The sequence below is a fragment of the Littorina saxatilis genome, linkage group LG17 (assembly GCF_037325665.1).
Source record: "Littorina saxatilis isolate snail1 linkage group LG17, US_GU_Lsax_2.0, whole genome shotgun sequence".
Lineage (NCBI taxonomy): Eukaryota > Metazoa > Mollusca > Gastropoda > Littorinimorpha > Littorinidae > Littorina > Littorina saxatilis.
In genome coordinates this window covers 66,791,905-66,807,817 of record NC_090261.1, presented here as the reverse complement: position 1 = coordinate 66,807,817, position 15,913 = coordinate 66,791,905, and the positions used below count along the sequence as shown (strand labels likewise).

General features: G+C 40.1%; 1 protein-coding gene across 1 annotated transcript; it reads right to left on the bottom strand.

The window, feature by feature from the left end:
- Nucleotides 1-447: 447 nt before the first annotated feature.
- LOC138952264 (tryptophan--tRNA ligase, cytoplasmic-like) lies at nucleotides 448-14,884 on the bottom strand. The gene is made up of 8 exons (XM_070323893.1): nucleotides 14,196-14,884; nucleotides 9,206-9,320; nucleotides 6,893-7,012; nucleotides 6,095-6,283; nucleotides 5,557-5,764; nucleotides 4,897-5,070; nucleotides 4,146-4,286; nucleotides 448-3,372 (listed from the first exon to the last, which is right to left on the bottom strand). The coding sequence occupies exons 1-8, from the start codon at nucleotides 14,425-14,427 to the stop codon at nucleotides 3,214-3,216; spliced, it is 1,338 nt and encodes a 445-aa protein (XP_070179994.1). The 5' UTR covers nucleotides 14,428-14,884; the 3' UTR covers nucleotides 448-3,213.
- Between the last annotated feature and the right edge of the window lie 1,029 nt (nucleotides 14,885-15,913).

The window sequence follows — 15,913 nt, the reverse complement described above, 5'->3', positions numbered from 1 at the left end:
TGGGCAGTATGGGGACAAGACATTTTCCCAGATAAGATGTAAGATGGTATGGAGGGAGGGGGGGGGGGGGACCTATAATTATGTTGTTTTAGAAATGTATCTTTGTAACATTAATTTTGTGTTCAGTTCTGTACTGAATACAGACAAGATACCCTGTAATGAATTTAATTATTTCTGAACTTGTTTTTAAAGAGATTTGAACAAGTATACTGTTGCAGGCAATCTAATTATCTCGTTTCTGTGGTGGTGGAACGCTTTGACTGTTGCATTTTGAATGGCTGATTCAGGATTTCAGTTTCAAAAGCTTGTAACAATCACAAAAATAAGAAAACACACACACACACACACACACACACACACACACACACACACACACACACACACACACACACACACACACACACACACACACACACACACAAAATTAATTCATAATATGAAATAAGAAATATTTCAGTATCACTCTTTATTGTACCCCAAAAGCCAAGAATAAACTATAAAATGTGATAACAACTGAGATTCTGAGCTACTTTTAAATGGATGTGCAGATTAACAAAGCCAAACTACCATCGAACTACTACGTACCAGGCAAAGTATAGACAAAACTGATTTACAAAAGCAATATTTCAGTCAAAATGCATACATTGAATAAGTGAGAAACAAGAATACTGGATTTTTTACTTGATAAAAAAAGTGGCACATGTATTTCTGAAGTGAAATAGAACTTATATATGTTTTAGCTGACCAGTAAGCAAAGCAAGACAACATACACTTTGGAAACTATCTAGAATTTCGAAATCCAGTAATTTATTCAAGAACAATTTTCCAATACATCCTCTAATTTCTCAAATAAGAAGACCTGATGAAAGTTGATAAAAAAAAAAATTCACACATGGAAAGGTCCTTCATAGAATGCACAAGTCTACAACTAAAACAACCGAGATTATGAATACTTTGTACTTCATATACAGGGTGGTCCAAAAAAATGTAGACAGTTTTGCGTGCCTGTCATTTCTGCTACAGGGCTCCCACCTATTCTTTTTCACCTGGAATGTCTCACACAAGCATGAATTAAAGTTTAGTAAGGCACAGTTTTTTCTTCTTTGCAACATCATTTCTGGGCGTAGTTCAATAGTTCATCACATTCTCAATCTAAGCACCTCGTCTCTGGATTACGGCTGCGACACGGACATTGAAGTTGTTGATAACTCTGTCCAAGGTCTCAAGTGGAATCCTCCTGATTTCACGAAGAATGTTCTCCTTTAGCGCTTGTATTGTCTGTGGATTGTTGGGGTAAACCCTTTCCTTCAAGTACCCCCAGAGGAAGAAATCTGGAGGAGAAAGATCTGGGGACGAGGTGCTTTGATTGAGAATGGGATGAACTATTGAACTACGCCCAGAAATGATGTTGCAAAGAAGAAAAAACTGTGCCTTACTAAACTTTCATGCTTGTGTGAGACATTCCAGGTGAAAAAGAATAGGTGGGAGCCCTGTAGCAGAAATGACAGGCACGCAAAACTGTCTACATTTTTTTGGACCACCCTGTATATCTGCTGAGATTCTGATATTTGTCATCATCATTATATTAAAATGGTATAATTTCAAATAGTTCAGAATTCAGCCCTTTAGCACCAATATTATTTCTGTGGTTTTAAATAAGAAAAACAGCTTTGACGCTCCAAAAGGAAACTTGAATATATATTATAAAAATGCTTTTTATAATATATATTCATGTTTTTTATGCTAATATCAAAACCAAAAGTAATAACAAAGTAAAACTTACAGGTGGATAATTGTTTTAGCATCAAAAAAAGGTTCCGCACCCCAAAAGGAAGTATGACTGCACAAATGGCCCAAAAAGGCCACACACATAAAAGCCTACTCCTGCAAAAAAGGTAATGCATCTATATCTATATATACGGCTTGTGTGTGACTGTCTGTCTGTCTGTGTGTTCACGATTCACGGCCAAAGTTCTCGATGGATCTGCTTCAAATTTGGTGGGCATATTCAGGTAGACCCCGGACACAATCTGGTCGATGAACATTTTCAACACGTGCTCTCAGCGCGCAGCGCCGAACCGATTTTGGTTTTTATGGTTTTTCTGTACATCCATTCCCAGTAACTCTTCCTTATCTTCTCCAGTGTTTTGCGCGTTTATCTCCCTTCCTTCGTACGGTGCGTCGGCAAAGCCGGCGTATACCTGGCAAAGCCGGGTCCCCGGCGAAGCTGGGTATTCGGCTATACTTCTTCCCGGCGAAGCCGTACCCGGCGAAGCGGGTATTCATCTAGTATGATATATATGAGAGTTGCAGCCAGGGAATGAAGAAAAAGAAGAAAGAAAAAAAATATACATTGTGTGGGATTCAGTAGAACAGTTTAAATAAAACACCTATAAAGACGCTGTGTTGCTCAACAGTTTATAAAAAGTTCTGGATGTTAACATTTTGCAGTAAAAGCTACATAAATCTGTCAGCTAACCATATAAAAATAAAGGAGATCAATGTAAAAATAACAAATAAAAAATAACAAATAAACATTTGTTATGAAGAGTCATCAGCTGAACACTCCATGCGCTATGGAAATAACTTCGCAAATCACGTTTTATGGATGGTACTTGATAAAAGACATACATACTTGGAGCTTAAAAGTGAAACAAATATCAATAAAAGTCTGCTAAACCCAAACAGTTGTGAGTTTTTACAACAAGCTTCACCCAAAAAAAGTACAGCACTTTCACAGGTATCTAGTATGGTCATAGTATGTTTGCTTATGTTTGGTCGTTATCTTTGCCTGTGCGTGTATTGTATGCTTGGTCGTTTTCTTTGCCTGTGCATGTATAGTTTGTTGGTTATGTTTGGTCGGTTTCTTTGCCTGTGCGTGTATAGTATGCTTGGTCGATGTATGTATTGTAAAGTGCTAAGAGTAGACATTTTTCTAGAATAGCGCTATAAAAGTTTGCATTATTATTATTATTATTATTATCTGAAATTCCGAAGTTCACACAAGAAGCCATGTTGTTTTAAACTATTGCTGAATAAAAGCAAAAGGGCACAGCACTTTCATAGGTATCTGAACACACAATAAGCTGTGTAGTTTTAAACTGCTGCTGAAAAAAGCGAGTAACACTTTGCGTATGTATGTTAAATTCAAAAGTCCAGCTAAGAAGCCTTGAAGCTTTAAAAGTACATGTACTGATGTCAGCAGGCGACGTCTCAGTATTTAAAGTTCAGTTTCCTGGGCGTCATGAACCGTTTGACGGTGGCGTCGTCGACCTTGGCTCGTCTCTGCTGGTGTTCAGCGACCAGCTTCTGCAGCACGGTGACCAGCTCCTGCTTCAGGTCACCGGTCAGCATCTTGCCGCTGCTGTAGTCCTGTTACACGAACAACAGGATAAGGATAAGATTCATATAGTCCTGTGAGGTTACCCTCATGGAAATTCGGGCTGCTTTCTCCCTGGGGAAAGCAAGCTGCCATACAGTATACAGCGCTACCCTTTTTTTCTTTTTCTTTTTCCCCTGCATGCATGTATTCAGGTTTCCAAGCCCTGAGAATGTTGCTGTGAACTTGGGTTCTTTATCGTGCGCATGCATGCACACGGGGGTGTTCGGACACTGAGGAGAGTCTGCACTATGTTGACTCTGGGAAATAAATCCCTCGCCGAACGTGGGGATCAAACCCACGCCGATAGCAACAACTGGTATTGAAGCCAGCGACGCTACCGACTGAGCTATTTCCCCGCCAGAAAAACTGTGGTGTAAGTGTGTAGCATTGAATGACGGGAAGAGCAATGTTTGAACGAAGACTGTCAATTGCACAAATAATCTTACCTACTGCTGAGGAGAAAATATAAATCACATTTTTAAAAACAGGAATCAACAAACAAAAGATGTTAGATTATGGGATTTTTAATCAAATACAATGCCTATTATTTCTCATTATTAATATTACTTATTACTTTCAATTGATAAAATAATAAAAAAAATCGTGCAAGTTTTGTATTCCATACTATTCAAAATTGCAGTGATAAACCTTTATTGGTTTTTAATGCTTGATTTTGGGGTATTAGCAGTCTGTCTTCTTCGTTTTTTTCAGGAAAATTTGAATGCAAGTTTAAAACAGAACAGCAACTACTGAACGAACTTACCTGGCGGATTTGTTCCAGTCTCGCATCATCCTCCATGAAAAAACGGAGATACTGGAAAGACACGTCAATATCACAGTCGCCTCCCTTCTCCTTGTGCTCCTTCTCAGTGGCCTGACCCCCGGAGTACGCATATCTTAGCACCTGTCACAACACAAACATGTCCATATTCACTGAATGTTATTGACATATAAGTCATCTGTAACAGGGTGATGCAGTAATCTCCCCTTTCACAAGGAGTTCTGCTCCATTGTGTGGATTTTTCTCATTTCAAACTTAAAAGTGGGGGATGCGCCGTTTATAACGAAGCGCCTTATAGTCCCGAACGTACGGTATTTGTGTTTGCACTGAGTGGGGGTTGATCCTCAACAGCCATTGTGAGAGGCAACCATTCTGACCACTATACCACTCTGCCTCTCTTTCCCACAATGTTCTCTAAATTGCTGCATTCTACATTCATAACAAATCATTACAAATATTTTCCTATTGGTTTAGGGATGTTTTTATTGTTGTAGTGGCGGTGGTGGTGGTTGGTTTTTATGTATTTGTTAGTTAGTTGTTTTGGTTGTTATGTATTTGTTAATTTGTTGTTGGTTTTTTAATTTAGATCACTAGTTATAACTCACAAGTACATCTCATTAACACTTGTTATCATTGTTCCTTTATGAGTCCAACAGTTTGGAATATGATCCACAAGCACTTCAAGTTCATGCCATCTTTCTGAGAAACAGCAGACAATTAATTACCAACCAACCTTGTCCCTGATCACTTCAGCAGAGTCGGTGAGGAAGATGGAGGACTCGTTGATACTGGAGCTCATCTTTCCCTTTGGGCCCAGCAGCGACGGGAAGAACTTGGAGTGGATCAGAGCCGGCTTCAGCAGACCCATCCTCGGAGCCGCGTCACGTGTCATTCTGAAGTAAGGATCCTGAGGAAGAGGAGAAAACACTTTCAGTTCAATAATGCAACACAATAATGCAACACAATAATGCAACACAATAATGCAACACAAACTTGTAACAAAAGTGTACAGTGGAACTCCCCTTTTAAGACTTCCAGAAATCTGAGAAAATGAGGTCTTAAAAAGAAGGGGGTCTTAAAAAGAAGGGGGTCTTAAAATGGGGGTCTTAAAATGGGGGTCTTAAAATGGGGGCTCTTAAAATGGGGGTCTTAAAATGAGGGGTCTTAAAATGGGGGTCTTAAAATGGGGGGTCTTAAAATGAGGGGTCTTAAAATGGGGGTCTTAAAATGGGGGGTCTTAAAATGGGGGTCTTAAAATGAGGGGTCTTAAAATGGGGGTCTTACTAAGAAATTAGCCCTAACATTCTCAATCCTGTTTGATTGGACTTTGCCACCAAAGGTGATTGTTGTGTTTCGGCACTTGGTTACAACTGGGAAACATAATCTAAAGTACCTGGTCAATGGCACATGGAATGAAGCAAGGAATCTTTTCCTTGCCGTTGAAGATCTGCGGGAACACGCCACTGAAGCTGGGAGCTGCCTGGATTGCTGGGAAGGCCACCTGACCAATGTTTGAGGAACCGTCAAAGCCAAAGATGGCCTTAGCCTGGTTGAAGGTCACCAGTTTCTGAATGCGGCACACCATCTTGTAGAAAGCTCCGCTGTTAATAAAAATATCATCTGGTTAGTGTGTGAAAAATTTATTTTAAAAAAAACCGCATTTTTCTGTTGTTATCCCCATGACAAAAATCTTAAAAACAAGTGCTAAAAATACAAATTTACAACATCACACAACAACAATGTCGACTCTTTTCAAGGAATTCTTAAACCAATGAAGTATCAACAAAATTTGAAAGAAAATGTAAACAGAACATTTTAATAAATCTTCTTTTAACATTGATTTTGTTAGTGTTTTTGTTTCTTCTGCATACACAATTCTAAACATAATCAGAAGGATCATCTGACAAAATCTGGTCCTGTAAAGAGCTTACTTCACATAGTCAAAGTCGCTGAAGATGAAGGTCTTGTTTTCCTCAAATCCACAGGCGATGATGTCCTTGGCGTTCTCGTAGGCCAGCCTGTGCGTCTCCTCGGGGTCCTTCAGGTTGTCCTTCCACAGGAACTTCTCGTCGTCGGTCATCTGGATCACCAGGGGAACGTCAAACACTTTCTGCAGCCACCTGCACATGGAGCGAAAGATCAGTCAGCTCGACAATTGAAACAATAAATTGACATCTTGTTATGTCCTTTGACTAGTTAATTTCAACACTCTATAAACTTCTTTTCTTCAGAAAACATCCATGAAAGGACAGCAACCATAAAAGGAAATCTTCAGCAAAATCCTGCATTGCACATCCTGGACCTTTTCATTCAAATCTTAATTTGTAGGTAAGATCGAGTTTATGAGCAGGTGGTTATAGCCACTTACCACACTCTATATAAGAGCAAACTGCAGTCTCATCAAGAGTGAGGTTGTGCTAAACCTATTAATAATCTACAAAATACTGACTTTGCCTTCTGCACAAATAGCTCAAGCCAGACAGGAAAACACAGCAATCACACCCTTTCATCAACAGCTCCCCAAAATATTCTGGTGTTAAAAGTCTTGTTGGCAGGAACAAGGGAGACAACAACAACCAAGCAGCCCTGAAGGCCGTCACAACTGTGAATTTCACGTTGAAATAACATCATTCTAGTAAAATACCAAGAGGAATATAAATAAATCACCATACAACGGTGGTGGGGGGGGGGGACAAATAAAGAGTTATGTAAATGACCTTGACACTCACCGTGTCATGATGAAGGGCACCAGATGACCCAGGTGCATGGCTTCAGAGGAGGGACCACGACCAGTGTACAGGTAGAAGGGTGTCCTCTTCTCATACAGGTCCAGCACCGGGCCCATGTCTCTGTACAACAGTATTGGTGGGAAGATCAGACACTGCGTTAAACTGTAAGCTTGTGAACTTTGTTGAAAGTACAGTAAATCAAGGTACAGTTGACCCCCCCCCCCCCCCAAAAACAAAAACAAAAATAAAAATTTAAGACTTCTTTTTAAGACCTTTTTTTTAAGATTTTCTGTAACATCTATAAATGTACCCCCATTTTAAGACTCCCTCCTTGTTAAGACCTGATTTTCTCAGATTTGTGAAGGTCTTAAAAGGAGGGTTCCACTGTGTTCAATGTCAGTGATTATACCAAACATCTCCAATTACAATTTCCCTAGGAGTGGTGCAGTTACACTTTTGCATGTTCAAAGACAAAATACAAAGAGATATTCACATTGGCAGATAATACCAAACAAAATAGAACAACACCCTCTCAACAAAAACTTATCTTCAGCTTGAAACTTTTTTGAGCCCCTGCATTCAACCCCCAGTAATGAATGCATCCCTGCCCTGCATGTGTATGTATCTTAAAGACAAAAAGTACTGACCTGTGTATGTATCTTAACAACCAAAAGTACTGACCTGTGTATGTATCTTAACGACCAAAAGTACTGACCTGTGTATGTATCTTAACGACCAAAAGTACTGACCTGTGTATGTATCTTAACGACCAAAAGTACTGACCTGTGTATGTATCTTTACGACCAAAAGTACTGACCTGTGTATGTATCTTTACGACCAAAAGTACTGACCTATGTATGTATCTTAACGACCAAAAGTACTGACCTGTGTATGTATCTTTACGACCAAAAGTACTGACCTGTGTATGTATCTTAACGACCAAATGTACTGACCTGTGTATGTATCTTAACGACCAAATGTACTGACCTGTGTATGTATCTTAACGACCAAAAGTACTGCCCTGTGTATGTATCTTAACGACCAAAAGTACTGACCTGTGTATGTATCTTAACGACCAAATGTACTGACCTGTGTATGTATCTTTACGACCAAAAGTACTGACCTGTGTATGTATCTTAACGACCAAAAGTACTGCCCTATGTATGTATCTTAACGACCAAAAGTACTGACCTGTGTATGTATCTTAACGACCAAAAGTACTGCCCTATGTATGTATCTTAACGACCAAAAGTACTGACCTGTGTATGTATCTTAACGACCAAAAGTACTGACCTGTGTATGTATCTTAACGACCAAAAGTACTGCCATGTGTATGTATCTTAACGACCAAAAGTACTGCCATGTGTATGTATCTTAACGACCAAAAGTACTGCCCTATGTATGTATCTTAACGACCAAATGTACTGACCTGTGTATGTATCTTAACGACCAAAAGTACTGACCTATGTATGTATCTTAACGACCAAATGTACTGACCTGTGTATGTATCTTAACGACCAAAAGTACTGCCCTATGTATGTATCTTAACGACCAAATGTACTGACCTGTGTATGTATCTTAACGACCAAAAGTACTGACCTGTGTATGTATCTTAACGACCAAAAGTACTGACCTGTGTATGTATCTTTACGACCAAAAGTACTGACCTGTGTATGTATCTTAACGACCAAAAGTACTGCCCTATGTATGTATCTTAACGACCAAAAGTACTGACCTGTGTATGTATCTTAACGACCAAAAGTACTGACCTGTGTATGTATCTTAACGACCAAAAGTACTGACCTGTGTATGTATCTTAACGACCAAAAGTACTGCCCTATGTATGTATCTTAACGACCAAAAGTACTGACCTGTGTATGTATCTTTACGACCAAAAGTACTGCCCTATGTATGTATCTTAACGACCAAAAGTACTGACCTGTGTATGTATCTTAACGACCAAAAGTACTGACCTGTGTATGTATCTTAACGACCAAAAGTACTGCCATGTGTATGTATCTTAACGACCAAAAGTACTGCCATGTGTATGTATCTTAACGACCAAAAGTACTGCCCTATGTATGTATCTTAACGACCAAATGTACTGACCTGTGTATGTATCTTAACGACCAAAAGTACTGACCTGTGTATGTATCTTAACGACCAAAAGTACTGACCTGTGTATGTATCTTAACGACCAAAAGTACTGACCTATGTATGTATCTTAACGACCAAATGTACTGATCTGTGTATGTATCTTAACGACCAAATGTACTGACCTGTGTATGTATCTTAACGACCAAATGTACTGACCTGTGCGAGAAGAAGATGTCTCGCCGGAGGAAGTGATGAATGGGATTCTTTTCACCAATCAATTTCTGCACCCTTTCTTTCAGTGCATCATCAATTCTGGTGCTCCCAAACTTTGCTAAAAGGAAAAAAGGAAAACATTTGAGCCAGTTAAAAAATGAAACACACAAACAAGATAAATGCTCGGGATGTGAACTGGGACAAAACTCATTACCCAAAAAGTAAAAAAACAAAAATTCAATTCAGAAAAAGAGATTGAAATATTTGAGTCTGAACCTAATACACAAACTGTGACACAACTTTCAACTCATTGCTAAAGTGGAACCCCTCTTAAGGAACATCCCCCCCCCCCCCCTCCCCCCCTTTCTTGTTTCAAGCTTCGAACACTTCTGTTAAGAACTTGCTTTCACAGATTTTCTGCTGTACATTTACCCCTGTTTAATACTCTCCCTTGTTATTCTTGATTCCTTTGATTTTGTGTGGTCTTAAAAGGGGGAGGGGGAGGGAGCTATCATTGTACCACAGTATTCAATAAGCCTATTTTTCAACTAATATAGTAACAAGGAGGGGAAATTGGCACAAGATGGTTTGTTTTTAGTAACAAGGCCCCACAAAATTAAGGTAGGTAGGTGGATCTTTTTTTGTCTTTTTTACATTTAGTCAAGTTTTGACTAAATTTTTTAACATAGAGGGGGAATCGAGACGAGGGTCGTGGTCTATGTGTGTGTGTGTGTGTGTCTGTCTGTCTGTCTGTGCGTGTGTGTGTGTAGAGCGATTCAGAGTAAACTACTGGACCGATCTTTATGAAATTTTACATGAGAGTTCCTGGGTATGATATCCTCAGACATTTTTTTCATTTTTTCGATAAATGTCTTTCATGACGTCATATCCGGCTTTTTGTAAAAGTTGAGGCGGCACTGTCACACCCTCATTTTTCAATCAAATTGATTGAAATTTTGGCCAAGCAATCTTCGACAAAGGCCGAACTTCGGTATTGCATTTCAGCTTGGTGGCTTAAAAATTAATTAATGACTTTGGTCACTAAAAAACTGAACATTGTAATCAAAATTATTTTTTTATAAAACAATCCAAAATTATGTTCACCTTATTCTTCATCATTTTCTGATTCCAAAAACATATAAATATGTTATATTCGGATTAAAAACAAGCTCTGAAAATTAAAAATATAAAAATTATGATTAAAATCCAATTTCCGAAATCGATTTAAAAACAATTCTATCTTATTCCTTGTCAAATCCTGATTCCAAAAACATATAGATATGATATGTTTTGATTAAAAACATGTACGCTCAGAAAGTTAAAACGAAGAGGAGGTACAGAAAAGCGTGCTATGCAGCACAGCGAAACCACTACCGCGCTAAACAGGCTCGTCAGTTTCACTGCGTTTTGCACTAGCGGCGGACTACATTCAATTTCATTCTGTGAGTTCCACAGCTTGACTAAATGTATTAATTTCGCCTTATGCGACTTGTTTTATGGATTGAAGTTTTTCTTTTCTTCACCGCGGAACATTTGGCCATTCATTGGCCGAAACTAGTGTAAGTGTTGTCCCCTAGATGTTGGAGCAAGAGTAGCTTCCCTTCTGTAGTCTGTACATCAAAGGTTGTGACTAAATGTTTTAACATAGAGGGGGAATCGAGACGAGGGTCGTGGTGTATGTGTGTGTGTGTGTCTGTCTGTGCGTGTGTGTGTGTAGAGCGATTCAGAGTAAACTACTGGACCGATCTTTATGAAATTTTACATGAGAGTTCCTGGGAATGATATCCCCGGACGTTTTTTTCTTTTTTTCGATAAATGTCTTTCATGACGTCATATCCGGCTTTTTGTAAAAGTTGAGGCGGCACTGTCACACCCTCATTTTTCAATCAAATTGATTGAAATTTTGGCCAAGCAATTTTCGACGAAGGCCGGACTTTGGTATTGCATTTCAGCTTGGTGGCTTAAAAATTAATTAATGACTTTGGTCATTACAAATCTGAAAATTGTAAAAAAAAATGTTTTTTTATAAAACGATCCAAATTTACGTTCATCTTATTCTTCATCATTTCCTGATTCCAAAAACATATAAATATGTTATATTTGGATTAAAAACAAGCTCTGAAAATTAAAAATATAAAAATTATGATCAAAATTAAATTTTCGAAATCAATTTAAAAACACTTTCATCTTATTCCTTGTCGGTTCCTGATTCCAAAAACATATAGATATGATATGTTTGGATTAAAAACACGCTCAGAAAGTTAAAACGAAGAGAGGTACAGTAAAGCGTGCTATGAAGCACAGCGCAACCGCTACCGCGCCAAACAGGCTCGTCACTTTCACTGCCTTTTGCACTAGCGGCGGACTACGTTCAGTTTCATTCTGTGAGTTCCACAGCTTGACTAAATGTAGTAATTTCGCCTTACGCGACTTGTTTGGTTTTCTTTTGTTGTTGTTATGTCTTTAAAACTTGTATCTGTTGCTCTATGTCAGAACTAAGTGGATGCATGATTGCAAAATGACACTTTCTGTCTTTCTTTATTTGGTGTTTAACGTCGTTTTCAACCACGAAGGTTATATCGCGACGGGGAAAGGGGGGGGAGATGGGATAGAGCCACTTGTCAATTGTTTCTTGTTCACAAAAGCACTAATCAAAAAATTGCTCCAGGGGCTTGCAACATAGTACAATATATTACCTTACTGGGAGAATGCAAGTTTCCAGTACAAAGGACTTAACATTTCTTACATACTGCTTGACTAAAATCTTTACAAGAAACACTTAACAAGGGTAAAAGGAGAAACAGAATCCGTTAGTCATCGGGTAAATTCTTCCCCCTAACCCGCGGGGGGAGACACTTTCTGTGTAGATTAATCATCTTTATGACTAGATTATCCAGCAAGCACTTGCTGCCTATTCAAACTGTCCTGAGTTTCACCTCAGTTCTTACCTGAAAACCAATCTTAGGCTTGCTGATTTGTTAAAGTTTTTTGTTCTATTGAATGGGACAATCCTTCCTTCGAAAACAGCTCTGTTTACTATCTCAGATTGACGGGTGCAGTGGCCTAGTGGATAAGACATCGGCCTCCTAATCAGAAGGTCGTGAGTTCAAATCCTGGCCGCGACCGCCTGGTGGGTTAAGGGTGGAGATTTTTCCGATCTCCCAGGTCAACTAATGAGCAGACCTGCTAGTGCCTTATCCCCCTTCGTGTGTACACGCAAGCACAAGACCAAGTGTGCATGGATAAGATCCTGTAATCCATGCCAGAGTTCAGTGGGTTATAGAAACACAAAAATACCCAGCATGCTTCCCCCGAAAGCGGCGTATGCTACATAAATGGCGGGGTTAAACCGGTCATACACGTAAAAGCTGTGGGAGTTTCAACCCATGAACAAAACAAACAAACTATCTTAGATCTGCCCAGACTTAGATCTGCCCAGACTTAGATCTGCCCAGACTTTACATGGGATAAGACCATTCCTCCTCTTGGACACATACCTTCTTCTTCAGCGTCCCAGAATGTTCTGGTTACGTGTGAGCTCGTTTGCCCATTTGGGTTCCCCACACTATACTCTTAGAGCATAGTCAGCTCACTCCGCTTTCGTTGAGTAGGCATGCTGGGTATTTTCGTGTTTCCATAACCCACCGAACTCCGACATGGATTACAGGATCTTTTCCATGCGCACTTGGTCTTGTGCTTGCGTGTACACACGAAGGGGGTTAAGTCACTAAGCAGGTCTGCACATAAGTTGACCTGGGAGATCGAAAAAATCTCCTCTCTTAACCCACCAGGCGGCAGCGACCGGGATTTGAACTCACGACCTCCCGATTAGGAGGCCGACGTCTTACCACCACGCCACTGCGCCCGTCTGGACACATACCAAAAATCAGCACCGGGGGCCCGGTACCTCAGTTGGTAGAGCACTTGACTTGTGATCGAAAGGTCGCAGGTTCGAATTCGGGCCGGGACGGACACGGGTCAACTTTATGTGCAGACCCAGAGACAGAAGCCATGTCCCACCCCCGTGTCATCACAATGGCACGTAAAAGATCTTGGTCATTCTGCCATAAGTGTAGGTGGCTGAATACACCTAAACATGCAGACACCTGGGTAGCGCGACTCCGTTGCTGCTAGCTTTCCACTGGGAGGAAGCGACCCGAATTTCCCAGGGATGGGACAATAAAGTAATGAAAATGAAAATGAAAACAAAAAAATGAAATCACAACTGCTACTTGTACAGAGTTGGATTTTGCATGTGTTATTTTTGTTAAAAGCCATTAAAGAAGGACTGTGCCTTGGAAGGCCAACATTTGCTGATATGCTGGGTCCACAGATGTATAGCTGTTCTAGTCATGTCTGCACTACAAATGTATATCAAGTGTCACTGACAGTGCTGAGTGTAGCTCGGTGGCCTAGCTTCCACTGTTGCAAGCCTTTATGCCCTGGGCACCAAGCGACCATATGTTTGCTTAAACCATTACCCTCGTAAATAACGAATTATCTTCTCTCTCTCTCTCTCTCTTTCTCTTTTCCGATTTTTTTCTCTTTTCTTTATTGTGGTCTTTCTAACTTTTTCCGCATTTTTCTTTTATTCTTTTTATTGCATTTAGCATTTTTTAAATTTTGTGTTATTATTTCTTTCCATTTGTATGCCTCTTTAGTGAATATTACATGTCAAGTACTTGTTGAAGGACAGGTTGTTAGACAAGGCAATCTGCTTAAAACCTTTATCCTTGTAAAATAAAGTTTGTTCGTTTTCTCTTTCTCTAGCTCTCTCTCTCTCTGGGAGAGTCAAAGGTAAAATAAACTTGAAATAAAAGGACCATAATGCTATTATCCTGTAATAAAAATGTTTAGTTTGAGTTCGAGTTTGATCTCTCTCTCTCTCTCTCTCTCTCTCTCTCTCTCTCTCTCTCTCTCTCTCTCTCTCTCTCTCTCTCTCTCTCTCTCTCTCTCTCTCTCTCAGTTTCAGTCAAAGGTAAAATAAACTTACTGATCAGTTTGTCATAGTCGACGCCCTTCTCTGACGTGCTTTCAACGGTCCAGGGGTCAACGACATCCTCCTGACCATCGCCCATCGGTTCTCCGGCCAACACGGCGGCCTTGCCCTTCAGCTCGCCAAACAACTCGGTCAGCCGGGTCATCTCACCCGCTGCCGACTGCATCTGCATGCTGACATCTTTGATTTGCCGGTTGATGTCGAAGATCAGCGCTGGTTGATCCATTTTGAAGAAAATGTGGGGTTTTGAGTAGTCGCGAGGGTTTTGTCTTCACAAGGAGGGGAGGTTAAGTTTTACAGCTGATAAGATCGCGCTGCAATTTTCCTTCTTTTTGTTCTTCTTTCAACGCCCGAGATATTCTGCACAATTTATGTGTCTAGCACAGTCGTTTGTTTTAATGCTTGCACTTCTTGCAGAAAGTGTACTCCCTGCTTGATAGATCCCTATTCCAAATCTCACTTGAAACTTACTATTCAGTCAAAAAGAAATATTCGTTTTGTTTTCAAGTGACTGAAGTGTCAACTGAGGGATTTTCATGCAGCAGTTTCTCGCTCCCTTCATAACACGACTTCAGCTTGAAGTTTACCTCAGACAGCAAAAACTCAAGCCTTGCAGAAAGACGCTTTAAATCCCTAATGACAACCCCTAGCGACTGCCAATTTGCTGACTGGCACATAAACACCAAATACATGATACTTAGTTCAGCCTATTCATAAAGAGAAAGGTTTCTGACGCAATGCGAGGAAAAAACAGCCGATGCGTAGATCACAGGCTGATTTACGGAAAACTAGCAAACGTGTAAGTTCCGCCTGCCAAGGGTTTCGCGGTCCGAGTCTAGCGAACTCCTGACTAGATTGTTGTAGCTTTACTTTCGTTTCTGTTGCGTCTTTTGACCCTTATTCACCAAAAGAAACAAGAATTATAATAACAAAAGTGGTAGGTCCAAAGTGGTACATTAATCTTATGCTGCCACTAAGAGAAATAGGAGGATTGCCTTTTGAGAGCAATTGACAGCTTTCTATAAATAGTTGTACGAGTAGGTTTGTGGGAAAAAAGACCATGGGGTATTAGTTACGCTGTTTTCGGCGGCCGTGCTTAAATTTACTGTAAATTGGGGTATGAAGACTCTGATTCAGGGGGGATAAACGTTGTTTTGGTAGTAGACTGCTGTGCGTGTGAGAAGGTAGACAAACAATGCTGTGTGGGATACACGCGCGCGCATGTGGTTGGTGTGTGTGTGTGTATGTGTGTGTGTGAGAGAGAGAGAATTGAATTGAACTTTATTTAGAGAGAGAAAGAGAGAGAGAGACGAATAAAAGTCATGACAAGACTGGTGTGTGTTGGTTGTTAATGTTACTCAGAGAAAATGTTCTTTTGTGTACACAAGAATATCGTTTTGCGATTTGAGTTCCTGGCTATTGTAGCAATTATCAAAGGTGTCTACTCGCGAAGGAGTAGACCAGAATGATTTTAGTGCCGGTTTTTGAAGTGGCCGGCGTTGGGGGCTCTTGGAGGAGGGGGGGGGGGGGGTCATGGGGTCATTCATGAAAGACTCAGAAAGGGGAGGAACTAGAAAGGTCTAATGAATTGCCTTACAAAAATAATGTATGTGCTTATTTCACTGCAGTCCTTATTATGAATTGCTTTCACAGTAACTTTCTGGCACATGCACACTTTGCTAATTTTAACTCATGCATTTAATTTGTGGCAA

What these genes read in the sequence shown, in the direction of transcription:
- LOC138952264 (XM_070323893.1), bottom strand. Translation starts at nt 14,427, where the DNA reads ATGGATCAACCAGCGCTGATCTTCGACATCAACCGGCAAATCAAAGAT. An exon ending in GTGCCCTTCATCATGACACG is followed by an intron (nt 6,284 to 6,892) that starts GTGAGTGTCAAG and finishes CTCCATGTGCAG; the next exon opens with GTGGCTGCAGAAAGTGTTTG. An exon ending in GACTGGAACAAATCCGCCAG is followed by an intron (nt 3,373 to 4,145) that starts GTAAGTTCGTTC and finishes TTCGTGTAACAG; the next exon opens with GACTACAGCAGCGGCAAGAT.